The sequence below is a fragment of the Gopherus evgoodei genome, chromosome 3 (genome assembly GCF_007399415.2).
Source record: "Gopherus evgoodei ecotype Sinaloan lineage chromosome 3, rGopEvg1_v1.p, whole genome shotgun sequence".
NCBI lineage: Eukaryota > Metazoa > Chordata > Testudines > Testudinidae > Gopherus > Gopherus evgoodei.
The window spans coordinates 40,810,543-40,834,695 of NC_044324.1; the positions used below are offsets into that span (position 1 = coordinate 40,810,543).

At 44.2% G+C, this 24,153-nt stretch overlaps 1 protein-coding gene across 1 annotated transcript in view; it reads left to right on the forward strand.

Moving 5' to 3' along the window:
- The window catches only part of MBOAT2 (membrane bound O-acyltransferase domain containing 2), a 223,450-nt gene that overhangs the window by 42,026 nt on the left and 157,271 nt on the right, over positions 1 to 24,153 (forward strand). The window contains exon 3 of the mRNA XM_030555474.1: positions 950 to 1,027. Coding sequence (XP_030411334.1) covers positions 950 to 1,027 — 78 coding nt within the window. The remainder of the gene's footprint in view (positions 1 to 949; positions 1,028 to 24,153) is intronic.

Sequence of the window (24,153 nt, forward strand, 5' to 3'; positions counted from 1 at the left end):
AGAAAATAAACTTGAGGGAAATTTGTTACCAATGTCATTTTTCAACAGGGAAGTAGGACTTTCTAGCACCATGTTATTTGTAAAAACAATGAGGAAAATGTATGGATAGTCAAAACTGTTTTAATCACTGGATCTTCACGAACTGATGGTGATTTGATTGTCAGTATAAAATAACTTGATGGCAGTGGCCCGGCCCGCACTGCTTCCCGCAGCTCTCATTGGCCGGGAATGATGAACCTGGGAGCTGCGAGTGGCCATACCTGCAGACGCTCAGGTAACCAAAGTGTCTTGCAGCCTGCCAGGGGCTTACCCTGAACCAGTCGCAAATCAAGTTTGGGGACCGCTGCTGTGATGGGCTGCGTGTGGAAAGTTGCTGACCCCGGTCTAGGAAAACATTGTTGCTGCCATGCTGTACCTGTTCTTTGTATAAGTAGAACATTAGTCCCCACAACTGTCAATTATCATATTTTGCCATTAGGTGAAAAGCGAACTGCAAAATGTGAACTTTACTTTCACCTTCTACTGTTTGTGTATGATGTGCGAAGACTAATTCTCACAACTCAAGCTCCCAGCATGCTCTTCCTCAGATAACCTGAGTGGAGCTCTCCTTTATAGGCTTGTGTGAGACAACTGTTCAGATCATTTAAAGATGTCAAGGTCCTCTGTAAAACAGAGTGGATAAGGGACCTGATATTTTGAATGCAAAAAGCTCTCAAACAGATACTTTTATAAGAAAATAGTGAAGCGCAAAAGTTGGTGGGGTTTTTTTTGTTTTTCAGTTACCTACCTTAAAGTAGATTTAAAGGAGATCTTCTTATTAAGCATGTAACAACTACTGATGGATTGAAAATCTAACTATCTTTTCATTTCAAGTAAGGAAAACATATATGTGCTAGACTGTTGGTAATGAAAAATGATTGCCTGGAGTGACTATTATAATTTTTTCTAGGTATGCCTTACATTTTGTTGTACAAAGTGGAATTTCCTACTATATCATGATCATAATAGGAGTGGAAAATATGCACAAGTAAGTATTGGCTTTCTTTATTTAAATTTAAAGTTGATTTAAATGGAGAATATAAACAGTTATTTAGAAAGTTGCTGTATAGCTGTTTATAAGAACAAATAAGGTTTATATCTGCATATATTTCTCTTATTGACACACTTTATATATGTCATATTGCTGTTGGCATTAGAATATCAGAACATTTCAGTATATGAATTGCGCTAAAGATGGCTTGTTTGTAGGGAAAAACACCATCCTTTTTGTCTGCTTTGTCTGTTTGAAATGCTGAGCACTTATTCCACTTACTGTCTGCAGAAAGAAACCCTGAGGCAGCATTGTAATTCTCAATGTATAGCTGTTAATACATTTCTCATTGCTTAATCATAAAAAGTCTTAGATTGCAAATACATGGTTAATCCATATTAATACAATTTTATAACTCTCCATACTAATAGAAGGAAAAGATCCTGGGATGAGAAGAGGGTTTGTGTGATGAAAGTGAATATTAATTCAATTAAAATGCCATTGTTTTTTGTTGTTTTAAAAAGGAAAAAGAAACACATGAAAAAGTATTCATATTAGGATACTATTTTAGTCTGATAATAATAGAATCATAGAAATGTAAGATTGGAAGGGACCTTGAAAGGTCATCTAGTCCAACCCCTTGCACTGAGGCAGGACTAAGTATTATCTACATCATCTCTGACCAATATATTTGTCTACACTGTTCTTAAAAAGCTCCAGTGACAGAGATTCCACAACCTCCTTAGGTGATTTATTCCAGCGCTTAACTACTCTTACAGTTCGGAGGTTTTGCCACAGTTCAACCTGAATCTCCTTTGCTGCAATTTAAAACTAAAACAGAGATCTAATTATGTAATAGCATTCACGTGTCTTTTTTTCTTTAAAGGGAACAAATGAAAAGAGATGTTTTAAAAATGAATTATATGTATACATTAGATAAAGGCCCCAACGGAGTTTAGGGCCCCATTGTACTACGCATCATACAAATGCATAGTAAGAGACTTAATTCCCTGAAGAGATTACTTAAAAAAACAATACAGGCAAAGCAAGGGAGGGGAAACAGAAAGGAGATGTAATTTTGGTATTGTACTGCTGATGTGTCTCAATTGCCCCAGATTATCTTTGAGAGGAAACGGAGAGTATATGGCCTTGGCTACACTTGGAGGTCTGCAGTGCTGGGAGTTACAGCTGTCTTCGTACAGCTGTGTAGGGAAAGTGCTGGAGTGTGGCCACACTGACAGCTACCAGCGCTACAGTATGGCCACATTTGCAGCATTTGCAGCGCTGTTGGGAGTGGTGCATTATGGACAGCTATACCACAGAGAACCTTGTCCCATTTTGGCACTGTGGGTTGTGGGAAGGGGACGGAAGGGTGCGGGTCATTCTGCTTCCTGTCCCAATGCCCCGTGATGCATTACTTTACATCCTAGCAGTCCCTGTTTTTTCGTCCACGTTTGGCACCATTGTGAGTCTCCCAACAGTTTCTGTGCAGCGCAATTTCTTTGGGAAATGGAGCCCGAACTGCTGAGGAGTATGCTGACGAGTCTTGCCAGCACATCACGTTTGGCCGTTGAGCTATTCTTTAAGCTCCAAAGTGATGAGGAGTCCGACGATGATTGCGAGTCGCCCGACGCGTACGACACGACGTTGCTTGTGGTTTTCACGGAAATGCTCAGCACCGTGGAACGCCGCTTTGGGGAAACAAGCACTGAGTGGTGGGATCACATCATCATGGAAGTCTGGAATGAGAATCAGTGGCTGCAGAACTTTTGGATGAGAAAAGCCACTTTCATGGGACTGTGTGCTGAGCTTGCCCCTACCCTGCGGCGCAAGGACATGAGATTGAGAGCTGCCCTGCCGGTGGAGAAGCGGGTGGCTATTGCAATCTGGAAGCTGGCAACTCCAGACAGCTACCGATCAGTCGGGAACCAGTTTGGAGTGGGAATGTCGACCGTTGGGATCGTTTTGATGCAAGTTTGCAGGGTCATTAATCGCATCCTGCTAAAAAGAACCATGACTCTGGGGAACGTACAGGACATTATGGATGGCTTTGCACAAGTGGGACTCCCTATTGTGGAGGGGCGATCGATGGGATGCATATTCCTATTCTGGCACCACCCCACCTAGCATCCGAGTACATTAATCGGAAGAAGTATTTCTCTATGGTTCTCCGGGCGCTTGTGGATCACCGTGGGCGTTTCATTGACATTAACACAGGCTGGCCTGGAAAGGTGCATGATGCACGCATCTTTCAGAACAGTGGCCTGTTCAGGAAGATGCAGTCAGGGACTTTGTTCCCAGACCGGAAGATCACAGTAGGGGACGTTGAAATGCCCATTGTGATCCTTGGAGATCCCGCTTACCCGTTAATGCCTTGGCTCATGAAACCATATACAGGGAAGCTTGACAGGAGCAAGGACCGGTTCAACTACAGGCTGAGCCGGTGCCGAATGACTGTGGAATGTGCTTTTGGCCATTTAAAAGGGCGCTGGCGATCTCTTTATGGGAAGCTAGACTTGGGGGAAAGCAGCATCCCCGCAGTTATATCCGCGTGCTGTACCCTCCATAATATTTGTGAAGGGAAGGGTGAAACATTCAGTCAGGAATGGACCTCCGAGGTTCAACGCTTGGAGGCTGAATTTGCATAGCCAGAGAGCAGGGCTATTAGAGAGGCCCAGCACAGGGCTTCAAGGATCAGGGATGCCTTGAGGGAGGAATTAGAGGCTGAAAACCAACAGTAATGCTTGGTGCCTTGCACAGGAGTGAAGTGCAGTGGTTACAATGTTAGTAGGAATCTGTTTTTCCTAAGCTGATTTGCAGTGCCTATTTCTTTCCTGGGCTAAGGTATCTTTGACTTTCTGCAATAATAAAGACTGTTTTCAAAGCCAAGAATTCATTTACTGAAAAGAAAATAACTTTATTGACAGACGCACAACATTTTGGGAACCTAAAAGGGCTGGGGCGTGGGGTGGTGAACAGTACAGTCACAGGTTTGAATATGTCCTGTCTGGAGTGCTGTGTGATGACTGCTGCACTTCAGGATGCCTATATTGCATGGTGATGGGGGTTAGTGCAGAGGGTAAGGGTCATAGTTCTCAGGGCTGGTTGGTGAACGTACAGGTGTTGGAGGCAGCTGGTGGAGGTAAGAACCTGGATGCTGGGGTAGGCGGTTTGGAGCTGACATTGAGGCACAAGGGAAAGAGTTTTGGGATGGGGGTGGACGGGTGTGGGAGTGCTCTGCCTGCATGGCTACGAGCGCCTGGATAGAGTCCGCTTGGCGTGCCAGGATGCTTATCAGCTGCTTTGTGCTTTTCTTCCTGTCCGCTGCATTTGTCTGGCGGATTCTGCTTTCCCTTTCTCTCCAGTCCTGCAGTTTTTTATTCTCTCCGGCAGAATGATCCATAACTGTTTGCAGCAGGTCGTCTTTGCTTTTTCGCGGCTTCTTCCGCAGGTTTTGGAGTCTTTGAGCTGCTGTTAACACGGGCAGCTGAGAACTCAAGGTCGCTTGTGGAAAGGCAAAAAAGGCAACAGTTAACTGAGGCAGCATTGTTTATATCTCAGTTATTCCCACACAGTGAAGGAGTTTACAGTCTTCACTTTTAGCATAATTTTCCCATACCAAATAGAGCGCGCACAACCCACAGGAGCCCCGAAATGGTGAGTAAGGGGGACTGATTTTTTTAGGGCTGTGCTGGGGTTTCTGTGCATTGGGGAGAGCAAAATGCTGCAGGGGGACCTACACTGAACACTCTCCCAACATTTTCCACAGGAGTTAATCCTGGAAGATATCTCACTGCTGCGGGTCACCTGGGAAGAGCGGGAGGGTCTTCTACAGCAATGTGGATTCTGCTCTGGCCCCTATGCAGCTTGCCTGTGTGCAGCAATGGTCCCCCCCCCTTGCAGCACAGTGGTGCGGACGCGTTAGCCTGACTGGGACAAGGACCACAGTGGCTCTCCCTATAAACTTGGGCAGGCGCATTGCCCACGCTCTGCTGAAACTTTTGAAGAGATTACCGAGGCCGATTTCTGTGACGTGTTAGGCCATATCAATGCGCTATTCCGCATCTAGGCATGCATGCATGCAGCCATAACCGCCCTCCTCTCCCGAAACATTTCCAATCTGAAAATAAAAGCTGCTTACCGGGAACCCGCTCCTCTGCTTCTCCTTCACTAAGTACCGGCTGCTGCGACTGGCTACCTTCCTCCTGGCTTGAGAAGAGTTCCTGGCTGCAAGTCTCCTGGGACTCTGGGGTGTCTCACCCCACCCCAGTACCCTCACTCTCGGTTTCCTCCATTCCTCCACCTCCCCTTCCTCTCCCCGATCTGAACTGTCCATCGTGGTCCTTGGATTGGCAGTGGGGTCACCCCCAAGTATCGCGTCCAGCTCCTTGTAAAAACGGCAGGTCGTGGGGGCAGCATCTGAGTGGCGGTTTCTCTTGTAGGGTTTGCAATAGGCACTCCGCAGCTCCTTTACTTTAACCCTGCACTGCACCGCATCCCGGTCATGACCCCTTTCTAGCATGGCCCTTGAGAACTGCCCATAGGTATCGTAATGTCTACGGCTGGAGCGCAGCTGTGACTGCACAACTTCCTCCCCCCAAACACTGATGAGGTCCAGCAACTCGCCATTGCTCCATGCTGGGGCTCGTTTGGCGCATGGTGGTATGGTCACCTGGAAAGATTCACTGATTGATTGCACTCCACACCTGGCTGAGCAAACAGGAAGGGGATTTTTAAAATTGCCCGGGGCATTTAAAGGGTGCGTCACCTCAGGCCAGGGCAGTAGAGTTTGAACTGATGAGCAGAGTGGCTGAGCAGGCATTCTGGGGTACCTCCGAATACCTCTGAGGCCAATAACAGCGCTTTCTTGGCCACACTGGCAGAGCAACGCTGCATCACCACCACTGCAGTCATTATTCCCCAGGCAGAGGTGGAGTACATGCAGCACTGTAGCCAAGGAGATACAGCACTGTATGTGCCTTGCAAGTGTGGACGGTGAGTAAGTTGCAGCGCTGTAAAGCCACCACCAGTGCTGCAACTCTCCAGTGTAGCCAAGGCCTAAGTGTTCAGTTCCGTGTGTGTGTGTGTGTGTGTGTGTGAGAGAGAGAGAGAGAGAGAAACACACACACACGCACTTTATATTCCTGTATTGGAGTCAACAGAACCCACCTAGTTTGATTTAGCAGCGAAAACTCTCTGCAAGATTTTAGAATTTGGCACACTATTAACCTATTACACCTTCTTACTCCCAACCCCCACACAGGAAGGGGTTTCCTCTGTCAGAGCCCCAAGGTTCCTCAAAGTTCAACTCTCTCGTTTCTTGCCCAAACTCGTTGTGGTTATGAAATTTTCATGTCAAAAGGACGGAATGGAGATCCCTTGAGAGCTCATCAATGACATGTCCAAAACAGTTGCCATGTCATGCCGCACAAGAATCTCCCTTCCACTGTGGGCTGCATATGTGTACCCTGTACCATTTCCTGTCACCACTGAGAAACCCATATTTGATTTAGTGATCTTGATTTCCTGCATGACAGGTGCAGATGTTTACTAGGTTACCATTTAGATAAGACAATGCAGCTTTTCTCTTTTAATGAAAAATATTAATTTCTGCATATGAAATGTTCTTTTTTTCAAAACTGATGCCAAAGGACAAAAGAATTATGCAGTTAATGTTTCATCTTAATCTTTTTCGTCCATAAAAAGCTCTGTCAGTTGCAGTAAATCCCAAAGAGAATACATTTGAAACAAATAAATGGAAACATAAATTATTTTCATATGGAAACATAGCTTCCTTTTAGTTATCAAAAATGCTGAAGGATTAAAGGAAAAATATTCAATCAGTATTTTTGTTTCAGCACCCTCTTACTTTAATTACCATTTTTAATTTAATTGTGTGCACCCTAGTGAATCAAGTTCATCCCTAGTGTAAGGAGACACAACTCCCTTGAAATCAGTAGAGATTTGCTGAGATAAATATGGCCCAGTGCAATGGAATATCTTCACTGCTTTAGGGCAAAAAACTACATCAATCTGCATGTGGAAATCAGTATTTGGACCTTACTGTAGGTAGTCTTTAAGTGTACTAAAATGTCTGTACTATAACAGATTTAAAGCTAAAACCTGAAATATACTTGCACATCTTGTTTGGTGTCGAGAATTATTGACATATTTCATGGTTATGCTTCTGATAAAGGTAAAAAACTATTAATGAAACACCACTGTTGAGATTTTAAACCCCCAGGAGTGTGGCAGTTCAGTTATGGGTTTCCTGCAAGAGAAAGTTGTCTTTTATTCTGTAATGCTATATAGGGAAGAAAAGGAGTTGCGTCTGTCGCCAGTGCTTTCAGCCTTTAATGCACATAAGATGCCCTTGTATTTAAAATGTATAAAAAATGCTCCTGGGTGGTGTACAACTGTTTTCAGTACTGGTCCAAGTTTATCTTCTCAGGGTATGTGCCTCCTGTGCTGTTGTATATGCTAGTGTAACACCAATATGGATGGTGAAACACTGATGTTGAAGCCACACCTTGTGGTCTTCCCCAGTGCAGTCAAACAATGCTGCTTCCTATGCTGCGCTTTAATGGTCATTCTTTTAGTGAACTGGAGCAGCATCTGCAAGAGGTATCTGCTTTTGTTTAGCCTTGTTGATGGAGACAGATAACTACAGCTCAGTTACCTGTTCTTATTGGAATATTTTTTATTTGTACCATGATAGGAAGGTCAGCAGAGCCAGTCTAACTACCCAAAGTTTGAGTAGATTTATGCAGAATATTTTCACCCTTTGAGAGTATGCTCTCTGGGCTGACTGTGATCCCATGCCTCTACTGCTTTTAGTCTTTCTTTGGTAATATGCACTCTGGGTGAATCTTGAAGTCTTTAGATAATGGCAGTGCATTTGTTAAGAAAGGGGAAATTTGAGTTTCATTTCATGGTATCTAGCAGGGTGGATTTGATTTAAATCAAATTGATTTAAATCACTAGTCAGGAAGACTTGATTTGGTTTTCTGTATAAAAGTGCATTCTTGTTGGTTGTTATAACCTTAATACATATTCTTCACAACTCAGAGATAGATGTAGGTTTCATTTTTAGAAGGTACAGTGTTATACCAATTATATTAGACCAGTAAAAACCAGCAGGATCTTATTAAAGGGGACAAGACAGAGATGCCATATTTATTATGATAACAATTTGATTTATGACTGATAACTAATATCTTAATTCTTATACATGCACACACATGTTATACCTAATATCTATACACACACACACATTCACACACACACCCACATTTATCAGGTGTTCTGCAGCTGCTGCATAGTTACCAGTCCTGAAGACAGCTCAAGTTCATGGCTTGATTTTGCAGCTTGGGTTTGTAGCTTGTGGCGGCTAACTGGCCAGGAAAGCTGGGCACAAGGCCAAGCTGGATCTCTGTTGGGCAGGCACTGATGTCCTTCCATGTTGGCAGCAGAATGTTACCCCGAGTCTCTTATCTCACCCTTCTTTTTTATAGGCTTTTAGTTTGGATTCAAAGTCTATAGGTCTTGCTGTGTCACGCTGCCTCTGGGTTTAGACTGATCACCCATCAATTGCAGGCGTGACTTTCAGCATTGAACCTGGCTTTGATCTTTCTTCTGTTGTTCTGTTGTCCTTTTCTTTTTAGGGTGGATGCTTCTTACTTTGTTTAGGGCTATTGTCTAGGTCTTCAGCCGTTGCTATTTGAACTTTATCTCATCAGGACAGGCTGGGGCTTGAGGTTGATTCCGTCATTCATAGATACCTCATTCACATATCTAAACTAAACTGATAAGATTACAGCAGGGTTTGCAAAAATGAAGGTTGGAGGAAGCTTTTACAAAATGGAGTGAGTGTTTTAAAATGGGGTTTGAATTACAGTATGAAACAGAAGTTACAGTGTAGGCAAGTGTAGTGAATGGTGAACAGAAGTTACCTTAATAAAGTGAAGAATTAAAAACAACTTCATTTATCAGTTCTACGTTGTCCCCCTTTTGACCCTTCAATCCAGGGGCATTGAATGGATCACACTTTGGCCATGTCTACATCTAAAATTTTGCAGCGCTGGTTGTTACAGCTGTATTAGTACAGCTGTATAGGGCCAGCGCTGCAGAGTGGCCACACTTACAGCAACCAGCGCTGCAAGTGGTGTTAGATGTGGCCACACTGCAGCGCTGTTGGGTGGCTTCAAGGGGGGTTCCGGGACAAGAGAGCAAACCGGGAAAGGAAACCAGCTTCGCCGCGGTTTGCTCTCTCGGTCCCGGAGCCACCCAGCAAACCGCAGGGAAGGAGACCTGCTTGCTCGGGGTTCCGGGACCGAGAGAGCAAACCGGGAACGCCGCGGTTTGCTCTCTTGGTCCCGGAGCCAGCCAGCAAACCGCAGGGAAGGAGACCTGCTTGCTCGGGGTTCCGGGACCGAGAGAGCAAACCGGGAACGCCGCGGTTTGCTCTCTCGGTCCCAGAGCCACCCAGCAAACCGCAGGGAAGGAGACCTGCTTGCTCGGGGTTCCGGGACCGAGAGAGCAAACCGGGAACGCCGCGGTTTGCTCTCTCGGTCCCGGAGCCACCCAGCAAACCGCAGGGAAGGAGACCTGCTTGCTCGGGGTTCCGGGACCGAGAGAGCAAACCGGGAAAGGAAACCAGCTTCGCCGCGGTTTGCTCTCTCGGTCCCGGAACCCCGAGCAAGCAGGTCTCCTTCCCTGCGGTTTGCTGGGTGGCTCCGGGACCGAGAGAGCAAACCGCGGCGTTCCCGGTTTGCTCTCTCGGTCCCGGAACCCCGAGCAAGCAGGTCTCCTTCCCTGCGGTTTGCTGGGTGGCTCCGGGAATGCGAGAGCAAACCGCGGCGAAGCTGGTCTCCTTTCCCGGTTTGCTCTCTCGGTCCCGGAACCCCGAGCAAGCAGGTCTCCTTCCCTGCGGTTTGCTGGGTGGCTCCGGGACCGAGAGAGCAAACCGGGAAAGGAAACCAGCTTGATTACCAGAGGCTTCCTCCTTCCACGGAGGTCAAGAAAAGCGCTGGTAACTGTCTACATTGGATTACCAGCGCTGGATCACCAGCGCTGGATCCTCTACACCCGAGACAAAACGGGAGTACGGCCAGCGCTGCAAACAGGGAGTTGCAGCGCTGGTGGTGCCCTGCAGATGTGTACACCTTCAAAGTTGCAGCGCTGTAACTCCCTCACCAGCGCTGCAACTTTCTGATGTAGACAAGCCCTTTATGTAATTGTTTTAAGGCAGAACCAACATAACAGTTAGGATTACTAATAGGACAATGAGGGGATGAAAAATTATGTTTAGAACTGCTGATCAGGTGGGCTGCTTCTACAACACTTTGCCCCTTGATTTATGATCATTACAGTAGTTATTGACATTGTAGGGCAAGGTGATTTGTTGCAACCAAACCAAACAATTATAACTAGGTGAATATAACTAAATCCATTACAATTGACTAAACACCAGATATAATCTACACATAAATGAAAACAATTATAGTTATATTAATTGGGAATACAATAAAACCATAACCATTATAATTCTTGGGTATATTGACAAATAAAATGAGGACCAAGTTTGATGCTGCAATAGCCATTAAACAATAAAAGTTACTGAGTTCAGGACCTTCTTAATCATACACAACAAATAAGATTTTGTAGAAGGACTACAGTTATGCAAGGTTAAGCTGATTTGGACTTAAACTAACATTTTGTTGCTAAAATGTTGCAGAATCCCCTGTTTTTAACAGTTGTTTTCAAGAGGTTTGTGAAAGATGGGGCCCTACAATTATGGGCCAAGGTCTTACAGGTTATGGGGGCCCAAGAACTACCCTTTAGGGCATGGGGAAGTAGAAAAAGGAAAAGACATTTGCCCTATCTAGTGTAGTATTTCTTTTTTCTGGACCAATGCTAGCACAGGACACCACTAGAGACAGACACAGAACATGCGACACAGAACACTGAACACAGACTTTGTTGCGACACTATAACCATGGTATTGTATAACTCTTCAGCTGGTACCAGCTTTCCTGATGTTCTGGTTCAGAGCCTGAAAGACAGAAGCTTAGGCCATGTCTACACTTACAGTTTTGCAGCGCTGGTAGTTACAGCTGTGTTCGTACAGCTGTGTAGGGCCAGCACTGCAGTGTGGCCACACTGACAGCTACCAGTGCTGCAGTGTGGCCACATTTGCAGCACTTGCAGCGCTGTTGGGAGTGGTGTGTTGTGGGAAGCTATCCCACAGAGCACCTCGTCCCATTTTGGCGCTGTGGCTTGTGGGAAGGGGAAGGAAGTGTGCGGGTCTTTCCGCTTCCTGTTCCAACGCCCCATGGTGCTTTGCTGCACATTCCGAGCAGTTTGGCGGCATTGTGAGTCTGCAGCGCGATTTCTGAGATTTCTGTTACTAATGGAGCCTGAGCTGCTGAGGACCTTGCTGATGAATCTTGCCAGCACATTACGCATGGCAGTGGAGCTATTCCTTCAGCTGCAAAGTGACAGTGAGGAGTCAGACGATGATATGGAAACGCCTGACGCTCAAGACACTCAATTGCTTGTGGCAGTAACAGACGTGCTTAGCACCGTGGAACGGCGCCTTTGGGCTCGGGAAACCAGCACTCAGTGGTGGGATCACATCGTCCTGCAAGCATGGGATGACGAGCAGTGGCTGCAGAACTTTCGGATGAGAAAAGCCACTTTCATGGGACTGTGTGCTGAGCTCGCCCCTACCCTGCGGCGCAGGGACACGAGATTGAGAGCTGCCCTGCCAGTAGAGAAGCGGGTGGCTATTGCAATCTGGAAGCTGGCAACTCCAGACAGCTACCGATCGGTGGCGAACCAGTTTGGAGTGGGAAAGTCCACCGTTGGCATGGTGCTGATGCAAGTTTGCACAGCCATTAATCGCACCCTGCTAAGAAGAACTGTGACTCTGGGGAACGTGCAGGACATTGTGGATGGCTTTGCACAAATGGGTTTCCCTAACTGTGGAGGGGCAATAGATGGGATGCATATTCCTATTCTGTCCCCACCCCACCTGGCATCAGAGTACGTTAATCGCAAGGGGTATTTCTCCGTGGTTCTGCAAGCGCTTGTGGATCACCCTGGGTGTTTCACTGACATTTACTCAGGATGGCCTGGAAAGGTGCACGATGCACGCATCTTTCGGAACAGTGCCCTGTTCAGGAGGCTGAGGGCCGGGACTTTTTTCCCAGACCGCAAGATCACAGTAGGGGACGTCGAAATGCCCACTGTGATCCTTGGAGACCCCGCTTACCCCTTAATGCCATGGCTCATGAAACCGTGTACAGGGAAGCTTGACAGGAGCAAGGACCGGTTCAACTACAGGCTGTGCCGGTGCACAATGACTGTGGAATGTGCTTTTGGCCGTTTAAAAGGGCGCTGGAGGTGTCTTTATGGGAAGCTAGATTTGGGGGAAAGCAGCATATCCGCTATTATATCCGCGTGCTGTACCCTCAATAATATTTGTGAAGGGAAGGGTGAAAGATTCAGTGAGGAATAGACCTCCGAGGTTCAACGCCTAGAGGATGAATTTGCACAGCCAGAGAGCAGGGCTACTAGAGAGGCCCAGGAAAGGGCTTCAAGGATTAGGGATGCCTTAAGGGAGCAATATGATGCTGAGAGCCCACAGTAATGTTTGGTGCCTTTGCTGTGCTCCTTTCTACCTTGGGGTACAATATTTACCACTTCCTGCAATAATAAAACGTATTGTAAAAGCCATAAAATCCTTTATTCAAAGTACAGTACATAAAAGGCCAGGGGGGTTAGGGTGGTGGACTGTACATTCAGAGGTTTGAGTATGTCCTGTTTGGATTACTGTTCAATGTCTGCTGCACTTCAGGATTACTATGCTGCAGAGTAATGAGGGTGGAGTGCACAGGGTAAGAATTGTAGTTATCAGGACTGATAGGTGATCGTACAGGTGTTGGGGGCAGCTGGGGGTAATAAGAACCAGGCTGCTGGAGAAAGGTGTTTTGTGCAAATACTGGGGAACAAGAAAGAGAGCTTTGGGAGGGATGTGGGTTACCATGGTACAGATCTGCCTGCATGGCTATGAGAGACTCGAAAGAGTCAGTTTGGCGAGCCAGGAGGCTTATCAGGTGCTTTGAGGTTTTTTTGGTAGCCAATTCCTTTCTCCTGCTTTCTGTTTGCCTCCACTCATACATTTTCTCTCTCCATTCCTGTGTCTTCCTACTTTCTCTGTTGTAGTGAATCATAAGTGCTTTGATCAATTCTTCTTTTGATTTTCGCGGATTTTTTCTCAAGTTCTGCAACCGATGTGAGGCCGGTGATCCGGCTGCATTAGTCAAGGTCACTAAAAAAAACATAGATAAAACATGTAATACACAGAGGCTACATTGTTTATTATCACACAGTGAAGGAGTTTTTAGACTTTTTGTAGCATCCTTCCCACATACCTAACATAACAGAGAGGCCAGGGAAGAGAAGGCATGGCGAGCAATGGGGTGAGTGTTTCTGCCCTGACTGCACCTGGGAGGGGGAATTGACCAATGAGTCACTAGGGTTTATCTGCACTGGGTACAGGAGGTAGCTGGTGTCCTGCACAGGGGACATTAGTGAACAGGAAGGTGGCGAGCTGCTGGCAGGGGAGGGGGCGGTCCGCATAACTGCCGGCCTGCTGGGGGGGGGGGGCCGGAAACGCACAGCTGGGCTGGCTGCCTGCTGGGAAGGGGGGGGGGGAGATCGGAGCGCACCGCGGGGCTGGCTGCCTGCTGGGAAGGGTGGGGGAAGATCGGAGCGCACCGCGGGGCTGGCTGCCTGCTGGAATGGGGTGGGAGAGACCGGAGTGCACCGTGGGGCTGGCTGCCTGCTGGAAAGGGGGGGGAAGAGACTGGAGCGCACCGCGGGGCTGGCTACGTGCTGGAAGGGAGTGGGGAGACCGGAACGCACTGCGGGGCTGGGGGGGGACCGCGAACCTGGCGCCCTGCACTCAAGTATCCCTAAATTCTCAACAGGGTTTCCTATTGCCAGATATATCACTGCTGCGTGTTACCTGGGAAGAGAGGGAGGGTCTTCTACAGCAATGTGGATTCCGCCCTGGCCCCTATGCAGCTTGCCTGTGTGCAGCCATGGTCCCCCCACCCCTCGCTGCACAGTGGATCAGACGAGTTAGCCTGACCGGGACAAGGACCACAGTGGCTCTCCCTATAAACTTGCGAAAGCACATTGCCCACGCTCTGGCTGCAACTTTTCAAGAGATTACCGAGGCAGATTACAGAGACGTGATAGAGCAAATCAATGGGCTATTCCACGTTTAGGCATGCATGCAGGCAGCCATAACCCCAACCCTCCTCTCTCAAAACATAAAAATCTGCTTACCCTGAGCACGCTCCGCAGCTTCTTCCTCACCAGCAACTTCCAGCTGCTGCGACTGGCTAGCCTCCTCCTGGCTTGAGAAGAGCTCCTGGCTGCATGCCTCCTGGGACTCTGGGGTGTCTCCCTCCACGCCAGTAGCCTCACTGTCGGCTTCCTCTACACCCTCCCCCACTTCTCCCTGCTCTGAACTCTCCATCGTGCTCCTAGGATTGGCAGTGGGGTCACACCCAAGTATGGCATCCAGCTCCTTGTAAAAATGGCAGGTTGTGGGGGCAGCTCCTGAGCGGCGATTTCCCTCACGGGCTTTGCAATAAGCACTCCTCAGCTCTTTTATTTTGACCCTGCACTGCAACGCGTCCCGTTCATGGCCCCTTCTCAGCAAGGACTGTGATATCTGCCCATAGGTATCATAATTTCTCCTTCTGGAGTGCAGCTGTGCTTGCATAGCTTCCTCACCCCAAACACTGATGAGGTCCTGCAGCTCGGAATTGTTCCATGCTGGGGCTCGTTTGGGGCGTGGAGGCAAGGTCGCTGATTGATTGCACTCCACACCTGGCTGAGCAAACAGGAAGGGGATTTTTAAAATTCCTCGGGCATTTAAAGGTGGGGTCAGCTGAGCCCAGGGCAGTGGAATGTACATGATTACCAGAGAGGCTTCTAAGGTATGCTGGGATACCTCCTTATACCCCGGAGGTCAATAAAAGCGCTGGTGGGCGTCCACACTTGCTGACCAGCGCTGGATCACCAGCGCTGGAATCCCTACACCCGAGGCTCGACCGGGTGTACAGCCAGTGCTGCAACCAGGGAGTTGCAGCGCTGGCCGTGCTTTGTAAGTGTGGCCACATCCTAAGTTGCAGCGCTGTAACCCCCCACCAGCGCTGCAACTCTCTAGTGTAGCCATGGCCTTAGAAACAAATTAGCGCAGTCCTCCCACATGGCAGAGACTGCTCAGTCTCTGCCACAGTGTGTTCGGTACTTGGGGCTGCACAAATGCTAATTAAATGGTGCATTTCTTTGTGACTTTAGATTTTTTTTTATTTTAAAATCTCCAGCCACTTTGCCATGGCCTGGAGGTCTGAGGCAGAAGCAGGACTGTTGTTATTGTTGCAATGCCATTTTGGTCCTGGGAGGAGGAATTTACCCAAATATCCCCCTTCCCACTCTCCAGAGGGGTCCAAAAGTCTGCCCCTTTGGGGTCTCAAATGATATTACTGCTTCTGTAAGATGTGAGAGTGCTGTTTTAACTGTCTGTGCCCAACCTTAAGGGCACTTAACTAGGTTTGAGTATTACATACATTTTTATTTCTCTGCTTTTGCAAAAGAGGCTTGTAAATCTTGATGCAGTTATTTATTTTTACATTTAGCCAATTGAAGGAATACCTTATTACAGGTTTTTCATAGAAGTTAAACTGCAGCTGCTTCCTTTTTGATTGGAGTTAAGGGTTTATATATTAATAAGTACCTAGCCCATTGGTTTGTTCATTTGTTTTTAAGGATCGTTTTAGACAGTGTTTTCTTAAACATTTTTCCAACAGTTGTGAACAACCAACCACAACAAAACCAAATTGATAAATGTTAATATTAAGCACTATAACCCCTAATTTCTAAAAAAATAAATAAATAAATAAATAAAAAAGCAGCTTACAACGGTTGTTTCACATATTTTCTTCCCACGTTTCCCGGGGGTCCCAAGCCTCTCTTTCCTGATGTGCCATTACTTTTCAATTTTCTACCCCTTTTTTCAGTTGGACTAGTTTCTCTTTTAGAGATATTTTTTTCTTTTTACAGGCTGTTAGGTGGAGGTAGCTGTCATTACAAGCCTCCCACAGCAGCCAGATCCCTGCAGCGTCTCTTTTTGTTGCATTTGGGGGTTTACATATGAGGATATATTGGGCCAACCTATTTTCTAGGTCCGAAATGGTGCAGATATCTGCAAGGGCTTGTTCAGTCTAAGGACTGTGCACATATCTTTGAAGAATTTGTTTAGAAGGCATTATCTCTTTAATAAAAGGTGAGGTAGAAGCTACTTTTGACTTCATTCCTTCCTCTGAACTGTTTTTTCTTGCCTTTTCTTAAACATTTTTAATTTTGTTTAGCAAGCAGCACTGCTGGCCCCTGGGACCCTCTTGCTGCCCCTGATTTTTCTTTCTTTTCCTGCTACCTCTTCAGAGGCCAGCAGGTTTTGTTAACAATTTTATGAGCTTTTTATTTTTCTGCTACCCACACGGGGGCCAGCAGGTTTTGGTTAACCAAGAATAGAACCGTGCTCTGTAGAGCCGGTTGTGTGCACACAGATTGGTTTACAATAAGTGAGGCAAAAATACCAATAATCCCCCTTTCGCTATTCTTCACCAAAATGTTATACCAATTATATTAGACCGGTAAAAACCAGCAGGATCTTATTAAAGGGGACAAGACAGAGATGCCACATTTATTATGATAACAATTTGATTTATGACTAATAACTAATATCTTAATTCTTATACACACACACACACACACACACACACACACACACACACACACACACACACACACACTTATCAGGTGTTCTGCAGCTGATGCATAGTTACCAGTCCTGAAGACAGCTTAAGTTCATGGCTTGATTTTGCAGCTTGGGTTCGTAGCTTGTGGTGGCTAACTGGCCAGGAAAGCCGGGCACAAGGCCAAGCTGGATATCTGTTGGGCAGACACTGATGTCTTTCTATGTTGGCAGCAGAATGTTACCCCGAGTCTCTTATCTCACCCTTCTTTTTTATAGGCTTTTAGTTTGGATTCAAAGTCTATAGGTCTTGCTGTGTCATGCTGCCTCTGGGTTTAGATTGATCACCCATCAATTGCAGGCGTGACTTGAACCTGGCTTTGATCTTTCTTCTGTTGTTCTGTTGTCCTTTTCTTTTTAGGGTGGATGCTTCTTACTTTGTTTAGGGCTGTGTCATAACCTAGTCCCAGATTTGGACCTTAGCGTCCAAAATATGGGGGTTAGCATGAAAACCTCCAAGCTTAGTTACCAGCTTGGACCTGGTACTGCTGCCACCACCCAAAAAATTAGTGTTTTGGGGCACTCTGGTCCCCCCAAAACCCTTCCCTGGGGACCCCAAGACCCAAATCCCTTGAGTCTCACAATAAAGGGAAATAATCCTTTTTCCCTTTCCCCCCTCCAGGTGCTCCTGGAGAGCTACACAGAAGCAAACTCTGTGAGTCTAAACAGAGGGACTCCCCCTTCCCGTTTCCCAGTCCTGGAGAACAGAATTACCGAGAGTTAATCTCTCTTTCCCCCCTCACCCAGAGGGTATGCAAAGTCAGGCGAATAAATCTAACACACACAGATCTCCCTCTGACTTCTTCCTCCCACCAATTCCCTGGTGAGTACAGACTCAATTTCCCTGAAGTTTCCCAGTAAAGAAAAACTCCAACAGGTCTTAAAAAGAAAGCTTTATATAAAAAGAAAGAAAAATACATAAAAATGGTCTCTCTGTATTAAGGTGACGAATACAGGGTCAATTGCTTAAAAGAATAGTGAATAAACAACCTTATTCAAAAAGAATACAAATCAAAGCACTCCAGCAACTATAGACATGTAAATACCAAAGAAAAGAAACCATATAACTCACTATTTGATCTCTTTGTCCTTACAACTTGGAAACAGAAGATTAGAAAACAGAAATCACTTCTCAAAGCTGAGAGAAAAGCAGGCAGACAGACAAAGACTCAGACACAAACTTCCCTCCACCCAGAGTTGAAAAAAAATCCTGTTTCCTGATTGGTCCTCTGGTCAGGTGCTTTAGGTGAAAGAGGCATTAACCCTTAGCTATCTGTTTATGACAGCTGTTGTCTAGGTCTTCAGCCGTTGATATTTGAACTTTATCTCATCAGGACAGGCTGGGGCTGGAGATTGATTCCGTCATTCATACATACCTCATTCACGCATCTAAACTAAACTAATAAGATTACAGTAGGGTTTGCAAAAATGAAGGTTGGAGGAAGCTTTTACAAAATGGAGTGAGTGTTTTAAAATGGGGTTTGAATTACAATATGAAACAGAAGTTACAGTGTAGGCAAGTGTAGTGAATGGTGAACAGAAGTTACCTTAATAAAGTGAACAATTAAAAACAACTTAATTGATTAGTTCTACAACAGTACACAGTATACCTTTTTAAACAGTGATTTCTTTTGTTTGATTAGTTTTACAGCTTTATCAGAAAATGAATGATTGTTGGGTCATTTCATTTACCAAAGGTAATTGAAGCAGATAGTTCACCTCCCGATGACTTCATAACTATCTCCAATTCAACAGGCTAACCATTAATATTTGGAGGATTTTCTTGCCATGCTGTATGAGGAGGAGAACATCACCAGACAGACATTTAAATTGTTTTATTTAACTAAAACAACGATGTTAAGTATTCTGGATTTTATTCTTCAACAGCAAACACATATTTAACAAAACAAGCATATGTCCCTCGCTTCTCACATTTCTCTCCAGACTTCTTCTCCTTGTCCAGATCTATTCTGCCCCCCAACAATCTTCTATTCATTGAACTTTTTGGAACTTTGCACTTTTAGAGAGAGGTAAAGGATTGACTCTCTGTACAGAAATTTGCAGAAGGACAATAAAGTTGAGGTCTGTTATTTCTCACCTCTATATATTATTTATTTATTTAAAAACATTTTTGCTGTTGAAAAGCATGTTACATCTGGAGACACAAATCCACAGTTTGAGAACTGCAAAACGAAGCATCTTTGATGGTATCTCCTAGATTGAGCACTGAGCCCCATTGGGTAGATAGAAAGATTAACCTAAATAATCTATACAGAATCCCCTGGAACCTCATAAAATTGGGTCCCTAATCCATGAACCATTGGAACTAATTTAGAAAACTGTTCTTAAACATTACATGAATATATTGTCTCATACTATAGAATCAGAATTTATAATCTCTATTCCCTGATGAGATATCTTTGATCTATAATGTATATTAATTAAAACTAGCTTTAGATAGGTTTTTTCCTCAAAAAGCATTTTATCAAAAAAACAAACAAACCTATTTTTGATATTTAAAAATAAAATCATTGATTTTTATCCATGCTGCTATCTAGACACTTGCGGCTTCCGTTAGTTAACCATCTGTAGTATTATCTCAGACACTGAGGATTGGATATCAAATGTTAATCTATGGATTCCTACTTGGCTACATTTAAATCATGTTATATTGGTAGAATAAAAAAGCTGAAGGGTTAAACTGATGTTTTGAGAAGTTGTAGTATTCACAAGCTCAAATTTTTGGACCAATGGTGACAAATTGTAGTAATGTTTGTTGATTGCCCTTACATGAAGCAATGAATCTTGAAACTGAGGTGTTATTTTGAAAAGAAAATACATTCCTTTGGAATTAATAAGTTTTAGAAGGCAAATGGCTCAGTAAGGTACACTCTACCCTGATATAACGTGACCTGATATAACACGAATTCGGATACAACATGGTAAAGCAGCGCTCTGGGGGGGCAGGACTAGGTGCTCCAGCGGATCAAAGCAAGTTCAATATAACGCGGTTTCACCTGTATCACGGTAAGATTCTTTTTGGCTCCCGAGGACAGCGTTCTATTGAGGTAGAGGTGTAATTCTAAGTTTTCTGCATATGTTACAGAACTCCTCTGTCTTGCTCTATGGTTGTGAAGTGCCCTTTAATGCTGAGTTATATACATTCTTCCCTCCCCTTCCCTTGCTTGATTTTAAAAGGAAGTGTCTGTTCACTGCTCGAAAAGATCTATATTAGCTGTTCTGAAACAGGTGACTTGATCAGGGCAGTTAAAGAAGAGGTTCCTAGGCAACTGTTTCTTTTCTGCATAATTACTCATTTTATAGTCTGTAAATAAGCTGCATGTGCCTGTGGGGAAATGGAATTTAGTGTCAATAGCAGTCAGACATTAAGGCGCAGTACTGCTCTGCTGAAATCAGTGGATGTTGTGTCATTGTCTTGAGTGGGAGTAGGAACAGGTCCAGGGAGCACTTTATTTATTTATTTATTTTTTAAAATGAGAAATTGGTAAAGCTGGTGTCTCGTTAGAAGGTAATCTGTTGGTTGATTTTGATCCATGTTATTTAGGCCTGTCATTAGGAGAAGTCTGTGTTCTGCTTTGTGCTGAAAGTCTTGGGAAGATTGTGGGTCTCTTGCTTGTGGTGCTGAAAATATAGGGTTAGGCTGTTTTTACTTTATATTAGAGTGACTTTTAAACTGCTTACTGCATGGATTTGTTTTTTATCAATACATCTCAATTTGTTTTTGTAACTTAAAAAGAAAGATAAGCTGCATTTATAAATAATTGAGAGGTTTGAAATATCTAGTGGTTATGCACAATTTTTTCTGTACATATTTCATATGCTTTTGTTTTTAGCAGACCTTAGATTGTTGTCAATATATGTAATATAAATTTTTCCCCAGCATTTCACACAGTCTCTAGGTCAGAGGATTGTTAAAGTGGTCCACTCAGTGAGAGTTTCCATAGAGAGTCTTATGGATTGTCTTTCTTCCCACTCACTATCATGTGGAACACCTCTCATTCAGGACTTATGTATCCTCATTGTGGAACCTACAGCAATTGCTTATGTGGAAAAGTACTATTAAAAAGTTGTTAATATATTTTAGCTATCTCTTAATACAATTTAGCAACTAGAAGTAAGGCAGACACGTCAACACAATGTGCCCGCTCTTCATGGACCACGATTCAAGAATCTCTGTTCTAGGATGTTTATCAGATATGGATTCTGAAGTGTTAGTTGAACAGAACACTGGGCACTTTGCAGTGGTGCTTGAGTGGTGTTTTTGAGCTCTGTTGTTGTTGTTTTAAACAGATTACAAATAAAACCTCTGACAAATCCCTATTTTTCACCTTTTATGGTAGAAGTACAGCTACAATTAGCACCTGAGATGGGCTGGGTATTGAATGAAATTGGAGTCCTGCAACATCACTTTCTTATTGTGTATATTGTCGGGGTGGGAGTGGGGAACAAGTGGGCTGTTAAATTTTTTAAGTGGATAAAGACACAGAAAGACAGGGACAAGGAGGCTGGAGATAGCAGTCTAGATGCACACACTTCTGCAGGTAGATCAGAATGAAAATATTTTTCCTAGGTTTGTTTCTTGTAATCTTTTTAAAAATTTGGCATTAGAATTTTATGTTACCCAGCTCAGATTGCAAAATTACAGTCAATGAAAGATTTTTAAAAGTCTTGGAGTACACAGAAAAAATCATTATTTAATGCGTAAAGTCAGGTTAAGCTGGAACAAGCAAAAGCCTTGTTCCTCAATTTGAACTAGCTCACTTAGCACGCTAAATGAGGTGCTTTTGTCATAACTTTCCTACTCAGATCTGAACCTTAGAGTTCAGAACATGAGAAGCTAGCATGAGACCTCCAAAGCTTAATTACCAGCTTAGATCTGATAGCGCTGCCACCAATCAGGAATTCTAGGGCCTGATACCCTCTGGTCCCCTCAAACCTTCCCAGGGTATCCCAAGACCCAGATTCCTTGAGTCTCACCACAAAGGGAAATAACCCACTTCCCTTCTCCCTCTTCCCCTCCAGGTGTTCCCTCCCTGGGTTCCTGGAGAGATATACAGATTCAAGCTCCGTGAATCTAAACAAAGGGATTCCACCCTCCCTGCTTCAAGTCTTTGAAACACAAGTACCGAGAGATCAAATCTCTCTCCCCCCTCACCCAGAGGGTATGCAAAGTCAGGCTTAGTAAATCTAACACAGAGATTTTCCCCCTCCCTTCGTTTCTTAGCCTTAACCAGTGAAAAAACACTCAAACAGGTCTTAAAAAGAAAGCTTTATATAAAAAGAAAGAAAAAGGACATAAAATTGGTCTCTGTATCAAAGTGACAATATACAGGGTCAGTTGCTTAAAGGAGAAAATGAATAAACAGCCTTATCCAAAAAGAATACAATTTAACACATTCCAGCAACTACACACATGTAAATACAAAAAAAATATATAAACCTATTGTCTTACTATCCTTGTACTTACAACTTGGAAACAGAAGATTAGAAAGCCTGGAGATTCCTGTGGTCACTCTCAGAGCCCAGAAAGAGAACAGACCAAGAACAAAGGACTCACACCCAAAACTTCCCTCCACCCAGATTTGAAAAAGTCTTGTTTCCTGATTGGTCCTCTGGTCAGGTGTTTGGTTCCCTGTGTTAACCCTTTACAGGTAAAAGAACATTAACCCTTAGCTATCTGTTTATGACAGCTTTATTGAACATTTAACTGACAAATTTCACTAAATTTCATGGGCTCAATAACAGACAAGTTTACTGTGGGATAGAATATAGTTTGAATTGCTGTGAAAGCTAAGATGGGAGTGAAATTTATTTTTTCTTAAGTCATACTTAGAATTAAATATAGAATGGGCCAAGCAAACATTCCCAGCTTTGATTAAAGATAACAAGATGCTCCCGCCCCCAACCCCCCCCCCAAAAAAATCCCAACCCGGACAACCACTGCAGAAGGAGAAAAGCATTAGAAATCTTAGCCTCTTGCAGCATGTTAAACGGAACAAAACCTTTTTGTGTAAAGCAGATATTGTGCAGTTAGGGTCAAATTGTGATCATATATAGGTGGGAAAAGTTCACTGCATGCCTTATAAAGCTCCCAAGGAATCTCACGAAGATAACTGAGGAACCTGACTAAGATGACTAGGGCTATAAATCTCTGGTTGCCAGGAAGAAGATTGAGATACTTCCTAAAAAACAAGATTATTTTCCCCCTGAACATCAGACATTTGATCTGTGTTAAGTGTGGAGGTGCTTTTTACCAGTTAACTGTATTTTACAGGAAAAAAGATCTGAAATAGCCTTGCTACTTCCCCCCAAGTTGCAGTTATTCTCCTCCTCTTATGTTCCTCAGATATTTGGATCAATTTGCAAGTCAAAATTTTGGTGATCCGCGGAGCAACATACTGGCACAGACGCCAGTGTTCCTTCTGTTCTTCCTCTTTTAAGATTCAGATTTCTTTGTCCTCTGGACTCTTTCAACATGATGGCTTCTTCTTTTTAAAAAAACAAACAAACAAAAAAAAGTATTGACTCTGTGAATTAGATCTCTGCTCTGCAGTTTTTCTTGTCATTGTGACCCTCTGACATCTGTCAGCAGCCTTTGATGCCATTGACCAGATGCCAATCTCATTTTCCCCTAAAAAGGTATAAACGCACTTGTACCTTTAAAAGATCAATAGCAAGACTATCTGTGACTATCTCTTGCCTTTAGAATTTACTTCCCTTGTAGCTGGCCAAATCGTATGTGTGGTACCTTCGGGGCACGATGCAAGGCATTATCATTGGATTGTGGTTGTGTGTGTTTATTAATACTTAGTGTTTTCGTCTTCAAAGCTCTTTATTAACATACTAATTGATTAAGTCAGTTAGTTCTTTATACCTTATTCTTGACAACATAATTGCTTCTACTTGAATAGCTGGTAGTAGAAGTTCGCAATAGGGGTTCCTAAATGAGGCTCCAAATGGGTTAGTTCTGTCTAGTTGATGGTTTTTAATTTAGTATAAGTACCTGATTACTGTGGCATTACGCACACTATATAGTAACAATATGTTAGTGTACTAAGCAGGAATAGCAGTTGGGAATGTTTGTGTTTATTGCTGAATAAATTTTTTGTTTAGTTTTTTAACTTGGCTCTATTAAATAGAGTGCAGTCTTTAGGATTGTAAAGTATGAAAAAGATATTTTCCTGTTAGGAAAAGGCCTTATGTG